A 16,441-nucleotide genomic window follows, 5' to 3' on the forward strand; every position below is an offset into this window, starting at 1 on the left:
TCTGTACTAAAAGGTTCTCCTCCACAGGGTAAATGACTGCGTGCTGCGTGTGAATGAAGTGGACGTGTCTGAGGTGGTTCACAGTCGGGCGGTGGAGGCCCTGAAGGAGGCGGGGCCGGTGGTGCGGCTGCTGGTCCGACGGAGGCAGGCGCCACCTGAGACGATTTTGGAAGTCAACCTGCTGAAAGGGCCCAAAGGTCAGAGACACCACAACACACACTCAGAGAAGAGAGAGAGAATGATGAAAGTTCATCTGCATGCATCCTTCTAGGACATGAGTGGAATACTGAATGACGATTATATTTTTTAGGTTAAGAAGTGTTTGTAGATATAAGTACGAGGTTAATAGGCATTCAATTTGAAAAAAAATAGACTTAAAAAAGACTGTTAACTTAATATTGACTAAGAAGCCATTATTTGTCTGAGAGGACGTAGACGTACGGTATATCTAAAAATGTATCAAAGCCAGAGGTCATTGTGTTCACACATGTATTGACTTTCTGAGTGTGTGTATTTCTCAACCAGGGCTGGGATTCAGTATCGCTGGAGGCATTGGGAACCAACATATCCCAGGAGACAACAGCATCTATATTACCAAGATCATAGAGGGAGGAGCTGCGCAAAAAGATGGACGGCTGCAGACTGGAGACCGCCTGCTAGCTGTATGAGACTCCCTCACATATCCAGTGTTCACTCATGAACTAATTTTAGTTTTAATTAGTTCACTAGCGAGTAAAAAAAAAAAAATTGTCAGTACTGGTTACAGACATGTGTTGCTGTTGCCGGGCGGGGACAGTATTTGCTCTCTGTAGATGACTGACTGTTTATGGGACATGTTGACTACGCCGCATTATCTGGTTGGTTGCTCCGTCATTTTAAGCTAAGTGAGACATGCAGCAGACATCAGCATTTATGACTCTGTGCATGATCGATGATTTATTGTCCCATGGCAAGGGCCAATAAAAAAGGCCCATCCGCTCAATACGAGAGTGAGAAACACTCCACTTGTTTAGGGCTGCTGTACATCAGAGAAGAAATCACTCATCACTGCGGTCTTTACGTCATCGGTCCCATTAACGCACTGTGCACGAACAGATAATGGCAGTTCACATGAAGAACGCAGCAGGAGATCACATTCACAACAACAAGAGAATGTCCGGACTCCAGTGCATGTCTGAAAACAGCTCGTGTTGTAGGAGATTGGCCGAAACGTTGAAGAATTTTGTATTTTATTGTAAATTATGTATACCCCGCATATTGAAGTTGATTGACATCTCCAGTCCGTTTGATTTTAGTAAAGAATGTATTAAGTCATCGTTTGACAGCTGATGTACACAAATATCAGCTGTCACTGTAGGAGTTAGTTCACAGAAGCTGTTACTCACCTGAGGTAAAAAAAAAGTTGTGTTAAACATATTTGCCAAAGGAAACCTGTTATCACTCTATCTCACATAATAGAAAGATACCTGGCTCCAGGGAGGATCTCTGCTTGAGAGCAGTTTGGCGGACATGTTGGCAACATCCAGACAACATCATTTGCTGCACAAATATTCAGTATAGTGTGTTATCCACTGCAACATATCCACGCCATTTTGAATTTTCAACACATAATTTCACACATAATGTACTGTACCTGTTCCTTTGTACTCTAACGTGTTTATTGATAATTCAGTGAGCTGTTTGCCTCAGGTTAAAAAAAAAAACTGCTAAAATATGGGCTGTTAAAAAGGTTTTGACTAACAGCCCATTTGCAGGAAATCGTGTCTTCACAGACAAACTGTAAGAAATCGGTAGAGCATCTTTAAAACCTCTACCTACAGCTATTGACCTCTGTTAACGCCGCACAGCACACCAACCTTTCACTCTGTCCTTGAAATGCCCAAAATTCTTCCAATACCTCTGAGCTAAGATTCATTATTGTGTTGGCTGGTGTGATGGAAGGTGCGATGCGTGATGTTGTCACAGTGCAGCCGAGACACGAGGTGTTCAGGTGTCTTTCAGGATTCTTTCCTTAACACTCCTTCTCGTTTCGTTTCAGGTGAACAACATCGTGCTGCAGGACGTGCGTCACGAGGAAGCCGTGGCTGCACTGAAGAACACCTCTGACATGGTTTACCTCAAGGTGGCCAAGCCGGGCCCTGTGCATCTCAACGACATGTACGCCCCACCAGACTACTCCAGCAGTACGTATCTATCTCATCTTGTTGTTGCAGTGATAATTCTGTGCCCACACTGTCTGAGTCAGAGATTAGACTTTAAATTCACAAATACATAGGAAGAAGCCGGATAACTACAGCAGGATTACTTATATAAAGTGCTTGATGTAAAGTAAAGATTTTTAAGTCAAGCTCCATGAGATTTGTATCTTTATCATAGATTTTCCAGCTGGACTGCATACATTTTTGTGTTGGATCTCTGTTCTCTCCCCAAAACTGCTATGCTCAGACACCCACATAGTGAATATAGTGACTTTCTGTGCACACACACACAGGCATGATCCTTCCCACAACAACAAGAAGCACAGTTCTCTGCCTCCCACTGAGTGTGGACGGTTTCTCACATCCCACCTGCTCATGAGAGCCCACGATCCTGAGCTGCAGCATCTCCAATTTCCACACAACAGTGATTTAGTATCAGAGGGGGCTACTGAGATTTGTGTTGCTTTGGCCACCAGGACTATTGCTGTTAATATAATTATAACCAAGACAGTTGATAAGATCTTGGAACCCAGACACATCTTTAAAAAGTAGTGAGATGATCAGACAATATTTAAAGAAAAAGTAAAAACTCAGAGGTCGGGCAACTTTTGGGGTTCTGCTTGGACTTACTATGTGTAACACTGTTGTGTATGTACAGTTTACGCGTAAGTGTTATTCTGGTAACATTTGCTAATTAGCAATTGAATGCAAAAAGCTTGAAGGAATGTCATCAGTGTGGGAGGCCTTCTAGACCCCCTAGTGTTTGTCCATATCAAAGTGGTTAACTGACTGATTCCTTACTGGGCTGTTGAAGTTGTCAGGCTTATGCTGTGTTCCTGATGCACCTGTGTGGTAATCATCCTCTCTTTCCCCCTGCTGGCATGGCCCTCCCTCCAGCCTTCCCAACCATGGTGGACAACCACGTCGGCCACAACTACATGGGGGCAATGGAGCCTAAACCCGCGTACCCGCCGCCCCAGGTTACCCCGTCCAGGTACTCGCCAGTTCCCCGCCACATGCTCGGGGAGGAAGATTTCACAAGGTAGATCAGAGTTCCTCCATGAATGATTCTCTTTCCATCAGTCATTGTCATGAATGCAGTTTTCACCAACTCACAGCACATGGTTCCTCTCCTGAGATCAGCGAAAAAGCCTTTTTGGTATTTGCTGGTGAAGTTGTTGAAAAGGAAACATGTAGCGCACAGTTGTATGGGGCTACATTGATTTTTAAACATGTATTTTAAGTTTCCTTTTGTTTCTCGCCGCTTCCATTTTGTTATTTTGGTGTTGTCATGGTTCCTTCGACGATCCGTGCACATATTTGCATTTGATGAAGCAGAACAAATGCTTGGTTTACACATTTCATCTCATCGGGGTCATGGTGCTGCCTACTAGCTGAGTAGTGTGTGGTGGCTGTGTGCTGAGAGAGGCCTCTTGTCGCTTCTTGTACTTGTTATGACTGAGATTTAACCTTTGACCTTGTATCCAAGTACTGGATAACAAGTAGCATTCATAGGAGCTTGATTGGAGGGTCCCACGTGGCCTTAGGTCATCTTAGCCCACATCTCTGGACGGGGGCTGGATCTCTCTGTGTGTAACAGCATGCAGGCGCTTATACATGTCTGTGTGGAGTGAATGTGTTACTGGATGAGTATTAGCTGTGTGGTTCTGTAATGTCCTTGTCCAAGCTGTCTACATGACGTGTTTGTTCATTTGTTGCATCTTTGTTGGTATGTGTGCTTTATATGTGTCCTACACTTGTCCCGTTCACTGTGATTCCTGTACCCCACAGCAGGGCTGAGCCTATTTACAGTGTCATCCACAAACCTGGGGACAGCAAGGGGCCCCTGGCCCTCTACAGAGGCTTCTGTCCTTCCCCTGCTCCCTTGTGCCAAGGTCCTCTCCCCTTCTCTGGCAGGTACTAACCTAGTCCATCACGCCTTGCTAAGCTAACCCTCCACTCTAGCTCGCGTTTTGATCTGGCAGCAGAGAGCAGTAGGACTAGATAGGGATGGAGTCCTCCTCCCTCACCAGAAGTTTGTTGTGGCACATTTACACATAAATCACACAAAAAGAAATAGACAGAAATGAGTAATGGACATTTAAGATACAAGGAAAATCACAGAGACGGGTGGTAGGTTGATATATTTGTTCATTTTCCAGCAGGGCGTCCTTTTAACTCATTTAATATTTCTGTCTCTATCTGTCTGTATGTTTGCATGTAAATGTTCCCCCTACCTCATGCCTACTTTACTGCTTTTGTTTCCTTGTGCTTAAAGCTGGAGGCTGCTTTATTGTTTTGTATGACATAACCAGTATCCAACGCATATGCACCTCCCGCTTCTTTCACGACTTCACAACAGAAAATTGTAACAACATTAAATTAGCTGTGCAGCTGAAATGAAAAGACAACAACAACAACAACAACAACAGCGGATTGTTTCTTGCCCTTTGTGGGTTTGTATTATTACACATACACTACTACTGCTGCTTAATATTTTAAATGACTTTCCAGAAGTCATTAATGGTTCTTTCATTTTCGACTACTCTGTTCACATCTATTAAGCTCAAACAATAGTGGCCTGTTTCGTCACAGTTTAAAATGGAGTCGTACCTGCTCTTCACAAACACATCTCCACAGGAGTGCAGCCGAAAGGGCTTCACGCTCCCACAAGCTGCTCAATTCCATCTGTCAGGATGCTCAGATAAAACTAAGCCTCTATCTTGCGCCAAGTTACTTTCAATGATGGTTAGTGCTGAATACAATAATATACCTGATATTTATGGAAATGTGCAAAAGGGCTCCTGTTTTTTTATATTTAGCCACATTAAACCCACAATGTTGTCCTTTGTGCATTACATCATGGCTAAATATCACAATTTTTCTGTGAACCATTGCTTTTATGTAATGTGTTTGTGGTAAATATTGTCCTTTTTGTGTAGCATAAATGTCATACACAGGCCCATATGTTATTTTTTCTGTGTGTGTGTATGTGAGTGTGTGTGTGTGTTTAGATTTGTGTAAGAAAGAGGAGAGAAGAGCAGAGATTCTGGTCTTCACATTTGGCTGTAACTTAAAGCAGGTTGTGGTGTTTAAATGAAAGGACTGTACAGGAGGACGGGAAGGATCATATAGGAGCAGACAATATTCGGCTTTGCAGCGTTGGAATATTGCGCCTGCTGCTCTGTGTATGTAAATATAAACACTGAGCGTTGCTGTTTCCATAAATATGATGGGGAGTAAGAGTCTTATCCGGTGTGGGCCAGCAGACCAGTAGCAGCAGGCAGTCCTGCAGCTGTCATGATTCATCTGCATGCTGGGAAAACCAGGCCATGCTCTTAGGTCGTACCCCTCTCACACCCCCATGTTGCCAGCACCAATCACACACACGAACTGTACACTCAGACGTTTGCTCATAATGTGCTGGCACACACGAGCCCGCATACAGATCCTTCAGCTTCAAGTGCAATGTGCAATTGTGACATGGACACACTTAAACATTCTGCGCATTAGACTACTCATACATCACAGGTGGGTGAGCGTGCACGCACCTGTTGGCCTGTGGTGGCTCTGTGTGTCATGTCCGCTATGGAATCAGAAAAGCAGTGGCATGGTTTTGGACATCATGTTCGACAACCAACTTGTTCCCAGTCACGGCAGATGAGCATCGGACTCCATCAGTCTGACAGGCGGATAGAAGACACCTCCCTTCAGCCCTAGCAGCTTCCCCATTGGCTGTTAACAGGAGGGGTTATTTTAGATGGATTCTATAGTAAGCACAGGCTTCCGCAAAAGTGGAGCAGGCTGGTTGTGAGGAATGAGTCAGAGCTTGTATCGCCCTCTGCCCATCTGCACATCCCCCTTCAGTGCTGTCATCACAGACACCCTCCCTTTCTCCATCTGATATTACCCCCTTCCTGGAGGTATGTCAGTACTGTACACAGCCCCCTCTGTGTTTCTGTCCACATTGGACTCGACAACAGATCAAACCTCTGGGTTAAAATATGCGTGTTTAGTGTAAACATATGCGCAATCACTCAACAAGCGGCTCTCCTCAGCTCGTCACGGCTGTAGTTGTTATATAAACAACAATGCTTGTAGTTAGGGTACTTTGGTCAGGCACAGCTTGTGTAAATACAGAAGCTGGAGGACAGCGGCAGCAAGTGAGCTAATCAGTTACTTTATGTGTCTCACGCACAAACACAGAGCCTTCGACTGGGCAGCACAAGAATGCCGTCATCTATAGCGAGTGGCCCTCTGACCTTTGGTCGGCGTTTCCTAAAAGCTGCAGAGGCTCAAAGGGGAAATTTGAAATAAAAGTAATCACAGCAGATTCAGCAGAGTAATCGTCTTAGGTGTTAATTATTCATCCCCCCAGTTTTATTCTTAGTCATAGCGAGAGGCATGAAACATCTTTAGCTGTCTATCACCTTAGCAGTGAATACATTTTGCCCTTTGTGAAATTAGTGGAGAATTGCATTTGCATTAATAGGAGAGAGAATGACAATGAATATCTCTGGCTGTAAATGAAACAATGAAAAGACAAAGCATCATTTTAATTCTATCTGTGTGTTTATCTTTCCATAAGCTGATGTGATCCACTCAGGGGGAGTGGTGAAGTGTGGTGAGAGGTAGTGTCTGTCCGTGGAAAATGGCGTCCATCTGCAGTGTTCACCATTAATCAGCCAAGCAGAGCCAATTACTGGGCAGACTCCAGGGCAGCGTGACCCACTGAACCCTGCAGCCCAGATATCCATTCACCGCTTTAGGATTGAGCCGCGACCTCCTCAGTTCAAAACACTGAGACACACAGGGTACAGCGGTGGGATTTGAATTACAGAAAAGGGTCGCAGGAGAAACGGCTGTGCAGGGAGAAAGGGTTTTTACCGCCCTATAACTGTTTACATTCCTGGCATGGATGAAAAGGCAAAGGGGGGGGTAGGGAGGGGAGGGGGGGGGGGGGCGGTCTTGTGACGGGAAGGGAGGACTTGCATTTTGAAAGAATTGGAATTCACTCCCACTTTCCATGAAAATGCCCTGGCGATACACATAACACAGACCAGCACTGCATGCAGGAAAACACTTGCACGCTGCCTATAGGGAGACGGACTGCAAGATAACAAAAAGACTCAAACTCTGGACTTAAGTGTTCGGATGTTCCACGTTAGTCGCTCATCTTCCCCTGTGCACCCACATCCCTTTCTGGGGTCGTCAAATCACAGGCCTGAGACTTGTGAAAGTCAGCTCGTACAAATTACACTCACACACATTAGCAAGAGATTGTCTGCCTCGTCTCCAGAGGGCAAGGCTAACGGACAGGAATGCTGTTGTGCTGTACTCTAGGGGGATCGTGGGGGGGGCTGGAACCAGAGAAGCTTCCGAGCGAACTCAAGGGGACTGCAGATTGTGAAAGGCGACCAAAGTTGGATGCACACCTGAGTTGCTCTTGATGTAAAGCAGCCCTGGCTATTCCAGATGTGAGTAATGGGAGCTGTTGGTTTCCTCCTGCAGAATGGAGCAAAGATTTATTTATTTGGAAGCGCTAGGGTTAAGTGTAAAGTCTTGGCTTGCAGGGGAATATTGGGAGAGAGCGTTTGTGACAGCCCGAAGAGGAGCTGCTTCCCATCACAGCACACAAGGAAGAGATAAGGAGCTGCTAAAATTGTCGCTCCTCTCTCAGGGGAAGGCCAGATAGGCAGAGGGGTTCAGGAGCAAGAGGTGAGGTGAGCGATGTGCCAATAGCCGCCATGTTCACGGTCAACATCTCATCTTCCATGTCGCTGGCGAGGAGCCTGCCTGAACGCACAGTTAGGAAATGCTCTTTCAGAAGCAAGCACCGGATCCGGATTCTAAGGTAACCATGGAGATCTGTGTGCCTTGTCGAGCTGGGATGAAAAGCTCCAGATGGAAGGCAAAGTTATTTTAAGCTTGACTTGTTTGAAAGCAAGTCAGTTGTTGTTGCATAAAGGCAGTTGCCGCTTGTCATTTCTTGATGTCTGGTGCTAAAATATCTTGAAGGTTGTAGAAAAAAAGCAAGAACATAATGGATCAAATGATTTTAAGCCTCATCAAATGTCCTTGATTCTGCATTTTGCACAAGCACAAGGCTTCATGTGAGGACTCCTGCAGACCCAGAGTCGCTACTCATGCATCTTATTTTGTGGTCTTGCAAAAACTCTGCATCTAAGTACAGATAATTACAAATGAGTGCACTTTAACAGTCTGGTTTAACTTTCTGAAAGCACTGTTTTACCATTTAGGATTTTTCCGTTTGCTCCTCATCTCTTTTAATGGAGCCATCCGGACTTTTTCCAGTCAGTTCTGGGTATGATTCTGAATGGTCGGAATGCTGCCCCAGCTGCCATGGTTGGGGAAAATTGTTTTAACAGCAAGTTCGAGCTCAGCCATTAGGGATTGAATAGGAATTATTCCTGGAGACCGCAGGCTGAGTACTGCAAGAGTAGACCACTAATGGGAACCATGCAGGGTTTTCTGTTTAGAAAAGAAACCGTGTGTTTAATGTGTGTGCACATGCTTGTGTTTTAAGATTATGTGTGTGTTTGTATATTAAGTATGTGTGTGTGTGGTGGAGGTGGTGGTGGGGGGGTTGAGCTTTCTATGGTGTGTGTATCTGCAGTCCAGTGAAGTGTGTTCCCGGTGGGTTTTTGCTGGACCATAGCAGCGGTTTAGCCTCTCTAGCATCTTAAAGCTGTGGCAGTCTGATTACCCTGCTGGAGGATGAGTCATGGTCGCTAAAGCTAAAGCAGAGCTTCAGCGAGTCTGTCGAGCAGAAGGCAGCTCATTGTTTCTATGCACATTATTACAAGTGGGTGTTTTAAGTGTGTACATTGCAATGAGACTGCCATGCATGAGCAGAGAAGTGCTACAGCCAGTGACTGACCTGCATTAGGATCCAGACGCGTGGCGGCTTGTGCCATAGCTCACGTATTAATGAGTGCACAGTGGTATCAAAGTGGAAATTAAAATTATCCAAATTATCCTTTACTAGCTAAATGGTTAGAGCATGATTGTTTTGTGGTTAATCATTGATTCTACTGGTGGATATTGTATAGTTGATTGAGCAGGTAATGATTTCACTTCAGACCTTGTATTATTACTGTCCATCTTGAGCTAATAAAAATAGCATAGCTTCTTCTAATTCTATCATGATTGGACCGAGATAAGTCATAGAAGACAATACAACTGATGCAATGTTTAATATTTACCAATTGTTCTTACTTTAAAGGAGACACATGATGTTTTTTCTGTTTCTTCCCTTTAGTGTTAGTAGTTTTTCTTATGTATGTTAAAAAGGCCCAAAGTCATCAGTGAAGGGAGCGCATCTCTCCCACAGGAAACACTACATTCCAGAAAAGACTTGTCATGCTGCCCGATACCTCCACAATATTGTGATGTCATAGGAAATAGTAATGTCACATTGTGATGTCATTAGACATCTATTCTGAAATGTCCTCAAACAAAGCTAGGTAAAGCTAGAGTGGAGGCCAGGATTTCCTACATGCGCTTGATAAATCACAACAGAGTGGACCAGCCAGCCAATCAGAGTAGACTGGGCTTTATCTGAAGGCGGGCCTTAAAGAGACAGGACCTATAAGCAAGCCTTTCAGACAGAGCCCGAGAGGAGGAGCTGAAGATTGAGGGAAGTGATGTGTTTTCTGAACATTAGAGCATGTAAAACTTTTCAATTGAGAACCCAAATTAAATTTGTGAACCTGCAGGATATGAGCATAACATGTCTCCTTTAAATAGAATAATTTGGTGACTTTTTTGTGTTATAGTTTGGATTGTGGAAAGAAAATGAGTTTGATACTTCGGTAAAGCAATGAATGCGGCTGGCTGCACCTGTTGGTGATGCAGTCTCATGGTTCTGTCATCTGTAGGCCTGCTGGTAGCTGCCAGTCAGTGCGCTCAATGTTTTGGGATCACACACAGTGTAAACCAAAAGAAGATGGCTGTTGTGTGATACAGCCTCTGCGTGCCTCTTGGTTTACACTCTTTCTATTTCATTTCTATTTGTTATCTCTCTCTGCTCATCTCTTCTTGGTTCTCTGCCCTGACCTTCACCGTGTCGCTCTGTTTGGCAGGGAGCCGAGGAAGGTGTTGCTGCACAAAGGCTCCACAGGCCTGGGTTTCAACATCGTCGGCGGGGAGGATGGAGAAGGCATCTTCGTCTCCTTCATCTTAGCGGGAGGGCCAGCTGACCTGAGCGGCGAGCTTCGGAGGGGCGACCGCATTCTGTCGGTCAGTATTTCAACCTCGGGTGTCTTTTTTTGTTTGTTTATCCCCATCAACAACATTTTTGGAAGATGTTCAGTCAACTCCTGCTGTCAGAGTAATGACGATGTTGGTGTTTAGAGAGCCAGCACACATCTGCACGGTGAAATGTCCTTGACCAAGACATTACATTCACAACAACTCATAGGAAGCTAAGCAGAGCTCTGACAGACATGGGAATTTTGTAAATCAATATTCAATTGGTTAAACATTTAGATCCCTTGAATTGTATTTCATAACTCAAATTCTTCCAGACTCAAATGTTGATCTTAATATCCCTGTTTATATATTTTCACACATAATATAAAAATTATGTTTCACCAATGGGTGAACGATTATCAAAATGTAATAGTTTTATCTCATAGTTTATGTTATGTCCTTTCGTTCTGAGGGCAGATCTTAAGTCCACAGGCTGAAGTGAAAGCATCCGGTCGGAGCTGGATTTGCTCCTCCAATCTTCTCAAGAAGTGAAGCACCTTTTCATCTCTGAAACATTTGTTTCTAAGTATCTCTTTCTGTTTTGTTGCAGGTGAATGGAGTGAACCTAAGGAACGCAACACATGAGCAGGCGGCTGCAGCACTGAAGAGAGCTGGACAGACAGTCACCATCATTGCTCAGTACAGGCCTGAAGGTAATGGCCCCACAGTCTCAAATCAGACAGGAGTACACCCAAGCCAAAATTGATCTTACAACATATTATCTCATATTATCCCACATAAGCCACATTAGCTTGATAGGTTTATTTATTTTTTAATTTGAGGCTTTGGGTGAAGCTTTTTAGGACACATAACAGAATCATAAACTAGAGTATCCTGTTCAAATTAAAAGTTTGATATAATAGGAAACATTTACTTTGCCCCACCCACAAGTTGACAGGCTTGTTTTCTCAGGGTTGTGACATCACAAACCCTGGCTGACTGAATATTTTTTTTACAGACTTTTTTTTACTGCAGAGTTACGGCTCTGTGACACAAATGCAAACGTATCAGTGGAGAACCTTTGCCTTGCTTTCACTTCCGATCTGTGTAAGTGTGAGGAGGGGAATAGGACATTTGCTTTCTTTGGCGAGCAAATCGCAACTTGCCTTCAGGGTGGGGTTCAACTTTTGTGAATTTTGACCTGCACTTTTTGCTTGGCACCCTTAAGGTGGAAATACTCAACCGATGGCATTGACTGGTTATTTCGCTCAAAATGTGTATTTTATATGATAAAGTTGGACATGGTAAAAACTTGATTTTCACCCGAGAGGGACTTTGATTTGTTTTTGGACAACTACTGGGTTGTATGGGGCACATCAATCATTTATAGGCTGCCAGGCTGTGTATGAAAAGACAATACTTAGATAGATAGATAGATAGATAGATAGATAGATAGATAGATAGATAGATAGAGAGACAGACAGACAGACAGACAGACAGACAGACAGACAGACAGACAGAAGTCTAGCCACCAGAATTACTACAAAACTGTCATTGTAAAGAAGTATGTGCTCATGGAGATATTGATAGTACAAATACTGCAAGTATAAGGTGATTGAAAGGCACAAGTAACTAAGCCACATGTAAATACCGATTTAAAGATAAATACCTGAAGCTACACAAAGTTGTCCATTAGTCTAACGTAGCCTTTAAAATGATGGTACAGCAGACCTAAGTGTATTTAAAATTAAGTGAGTGTATTCACTAGTGTATTCACTAGTGAGTGAATGTTTCGGTCCTATCGTGGGATTCTCAAACTTTCCACGGTGTTTCTGAAGTTGCACTGAACTGACCTGATCTACCTGCGGGTGCGTGACAGGCTCAGCTCGCTCACGAGGGAAATGATCCGTATCTCCGCCCCTGATTGGCCGCTGGTGTGCGGAAGTGTTGAGTTTGAGGGGCGGCTCTTGTTGTGAGCAGCAGGCCGAGAGAGAGAGGGAGCGAGATAGAGAGATAGAGGAGGTGAAGTGGAAGAAGGCGGGCAAACCGGCCCCTGTCGTCTCCCTCCAGCCCGTTCAAACTCCCCGGTTCCCCCCCCGGTTAGCCTTGGAGCTGTCTCCACGGAGCCGCACAGCGATGGGAATAGGACACTGAAGCAGGAAGGTGCGAGCGAGACTTCCACTGCGGAGGGCGGGAGTTTTTCCTGAAAGACGTTGAGAGCGAAACCGACAAACTTGTGTGTGTGTGTGTGTGGGTATCAGTGTGTGAGTGTGTGTTTGGATGGATGGGGGATGGGCTCGGGCAGAACCGCAGCAGCAGCAGAAGCCGCATGAACTTCCTAATGGCTGGGTGAAGAAACTGCCGGCTGCGACAGCGAAGTAACGACCACAGCTTCGTTCCAGTGAGGTGAGGCGACGAGGGGAAGTGTGTGGGAAACGTCGACTCGCTGAAACGTTGTGTAGAAAGGGTTTGTTGTGACTGTAGCGGGGCAGTTATCCGTTGAGCTAGTTGTTAACTACAGTGGGTAAGTTACAGTAGAAGAAGACAAGAAACCACGTTCCTCTCGCGTGAGACAACACAATGAATTAAATAAGTTTAAAAGTGTTTTAAAATAAGCAGCGTTGACGTGAAAACGACCGTGGCGGACATGTGATAGCCTCACCCCGGCTGTACGGAACACTGTGGTGCTCTCCAGACATTACCTGGATCCTCAGGGGTTTAGTTTCATACCCCCCCCCCCCCCCCCGATTATTAACACAGATCTGAATGAAGGGGCCTCATATCCGCAGCAGGACTCATTCAGACATGTTGAACAATCACTGGCTGCTCTTATGTAACCTAAAGCTTTAGGTGGGGACACAGAGGTGTGGTCAAACAGGTGTGTGTCAGCCTGCCTGCTGGTGGTGGTTTGTGAACAGGGAACGTCAGCTCTTAAACATGTACATTTACACCTGTATGTCACTGTCGCACCGCACTTTAAACACACAACACTGTGACCACATGTGTGTGTGTGAGTGTGTGTGTGTCTGCTGCTGCAGACTCAAGCAGATTGTATGTGATGCTTGGCCCTTGTAGGTCTTAACTGAATTTAACAGTTCATTTCACATAATGGCACCTCTGTCTCTCTGTAACAGTGAAGTAGAACTGTGTCGGGCATCACAGCCACTTTGGCGGCAGCGTATTTTCTCCATTCTTTCTCGGCGCTGTTCATTTGTACTTTAGCGTGCTGTGGTAAATGCTACAACAACAACAGGGAGGATATTGTAAGCTTTAGATCCAGGCTCAGTTGTCAGGTCGGACTATGTCAGGAATGTGCCGGGGCATAAGTTGCAGCATGCTCGCACTCTATATTGTTTTCACATTCAATAAGACATGAGACTTAAATGTCCAATAACGATTCAAGGTCATTGAAAGTGAGGCGGGCCCGGGTCGGCGAGGGTCAGCTGGCACGTTGCTCAGCTGAAGGAGCACGCAGGCTGGGATCAAGACTGACAATATTGCAGTGCAGTGTTCCCCTTGCCACAAGACGCTGTTTACAATGCTTCCTTCTAGTCTATGCGAGTTCATGTTGTCTGGCGTGCCTAGCCACTCGGGCAGCATGTTGAATAGTGATGAATTTAGTTGAAGGGAACCTTTGTTTTCCATACCAAATCATGCCTTCAGCTCTGCTCCCTCTTTGTTACCCAGCAAGGGGACACTTATCTGTTTGTGTACAATGCGTAACCGCTCTAAAACACACAAGTTAAGCACTGGCAAATGATTGAATTCCTGCATCCCCGCTGGTGACCTGAGATCTGCCATCAGTAGATCTGCAGGAGGTGCTACCAGTGAGCTGTACAAGGACAGGTCAGGTGGAGGAAGTGGAGGGTGAGTGATAGTTTATGCTGGGCAAACTGCCTGGAGGGTCGACTCAGGGGCTGGGGCCTGGGTGTCTGGGGACCTCTGTTGGAAGGCCAGCACTGAAGACTACAAAAAGACACAGCAGAGCACACAGGCTGAAGCAGGAGGCCTGCTGGAGCATCACCAAGTGTTTTACGCCAAGTCTCTCATTCAGATAGAAGGAATGGAAGTTCTGGGGGGGGGGGGGGGGGGGGCTGCGTCCACATGCTGGCCTGCCCCCCCTATCAAACAGCTTAATGACACTAAAGCCTTTGCGTGTAGGAAATGGGAGGAGGGCCATGGAGGAAATGTTAAACATGCACCCTCATCAAACTCGCATCAGTGTGCACTACGGAGGTTTGTGGATGTAGTTAACCCAGGGTCTTCATTTTCCTCCTGCAGTGTATTATTGGGGTCTATGTTTTCATGGGCTCGACTATTCCTGACAACATAACACACTCTCACATTACAAGTACATGCCTGCTGTGTTGCAGAACTGGATCAAAAGAGAAGCCACCGTCCCCCAAAATAAAAAAGCTGCATGACTAATGAGGACACGCAGTGGGAGTGAGATACAGAATAGTCCCAGTTTCTATTAGCTGTCTGTGCTTCCTGTGGGTCACTCCTAAAAATATAGGCTCACTCTTGTGTATTAAAGCAAGACTTACCACCAGTGGAAATATTTTGTTGGGCTCGTTGTGCTAGTGATTAAGTGTGCATGTACTGAAAACAAAAGTTTTGCAACTGCATAGTCCCATTCGCCAAACTGGAAGACAGCTGGACAATGGATATTCCTCACGATTCAAGGTTTCCCGAACCAGAAGAGCTTTTGATATAACAAACTCCATTTGGAATTTTACGATTGGAGATTAACACTAGTTTCGTTGACTTCCATGTGTTTTTAACTGATCCAAAGTTTGACATTTTCTTGACTTTGTTCATCACTCAGGTTTAAGTCACTATCTTGTTCATCTTTGCACTTTACCAGAGATCATACTCGCTTACATGGGCTGCGTAGTGCAAGAACAGGTGGTCAGGAGAGTGGGAATGAAAAGGGCTCCATTCATTCTATTCCAAGTCTGTGTACCATCACATTTAGTTTGAAGCTGCTTTTAAAAATTAAAATAGAATTGTAATGTTGCTTTATTGGACATTGACAATTGTGGGCTCCCACTGGTGTGTTTCTCAATTAGGCATATTCAAGAATAATTAATGTTTTAATCAATATTGACCACATGTCATTCTCAACCAGGTAGATATGCTTAAAGCCTTTAATAAAACCAGCAACACTTTTCACCAGATGATAGAGGTAGCTCAGCCTGTTCTGACTTTATAGAAGTGCTGCTGTAGGCTACAGCTTTATGTTCTTGATACAAATTAAAGGGTAAATATTTGAGTCCCCTGCAAGATGTATCGTATCCAATATAAATGGCAACCTCTGCAGAATTAAGTTTATCCTTTCAGTTTTGTTTGTCCATTTGTTAAAGAACGCTGAGTGGAGCAGGAGCAGCCTTTTTGAGTGATGGCATTCATTATTTATTTATGTTTTTTTCATTTGCGGGACTTAAAACATGTACAGGTGTTAATTTCTGACTCCAATACCAACTGCAAAAATAAAGGACATAAAGGAAAAGAGAGATGGGAAATAAAAAGCCACATGTAGATCAGAGATATTTTGGTTCTTCGTCAGCGGCTCAACCCCTTAGGCCTCAAGGGTGTGGAGGCCTGTAATCATTGATTGATTTCTGATCGTGAACTTAGCAGGAATCAGTTAAGGGAAATTTGCTATTTGTGGGTGAGATCAGGACTAAATGGCGTTGATATTGTTGTGACTTGAGCATTTATATTTAGTGGCCTCTCAATCCAGAAACACTTCAGCGATTTATTTCTTTCAAAACCGATGCTCTGTGTGCTTGATATTAAATTAGGACTAGCAGTTATTACAGAACTTTCAGTGTAAAATATGAATTTCCTGCGTTGCAGTTGACATGTAGTTGGTGATAGCCATTTTCCAGTATCGTAGTGAGTATGGTTTGGTTTTGGTGAAACAGGTTTAAACTTCCTTAACTGTGCCCTATTTGACTAGATTTACAGGAAACAAAGCACATGTTCTGCAGATTGGTTAGTGACTGAGTGGTTTCCTATTCGGT

At 44.6% G+C, this 16,441-nt stretch overlaps 1 protein-coding gene across 6 annotated transcripts in view; it reads left to right on the forward strand.

Annotated features, from left to right (window-relative positions):
• dlg3 (discs, large homolog 3 (Drosophila)) overlaps positions 1-16,441 on the forward strand; it is a 73,645-nt gene that overhangs the window by 44,447 nt on the left and 12,757 nt on the right. For 4 of the 6 annotated variants that reach the window (XM_062394566.1, XM_062394572.1, XM_062394567.1 and 1 more), the window contains 6 exons: positions 28-197; positions 526-662; positions 2,039-2,183; positions 3,096-3,240; positions 10,304-10,460; positions 11,023-11,125. In XM_062394566.1, the coding sequence (XP_062250550.1) occupies positions 28-197; positions 526-662; positions 2,039-2,183; positions 3,096-3,240; positions 10,304-10,460; positions 11,023-11,125 (857 nt within the window). Of the gene's footprint in view, positions 1-27; positions 198-525; positions 663-2,038; positions 2,184-3,095; positions 3,241-7,944; positions 8,053-10,303; positions 10,461-11,022; positions 11,126-12,405; positions 12,576-12,673; positions 12,819-16,441 lie in introns of those variants that run through there. The other 2 variants (XM_062394568.1, XM_062394569.1) reach the window with 2 other exon arrangements.

The sequence above is a fragment of the Platichthys flesus genome, chromosome 8, assembly GCF_949316205.1.
Source record: "Platichthys flesus chromosome 8, fPlaFle2.1, whole genome shotgun sequence".
NCBI lineage: Eukaryota > Metazoa > Chordata > Actinopteri > Pleuronectiformes > Pleuronectidae > Platichthys > Platichthys flesus.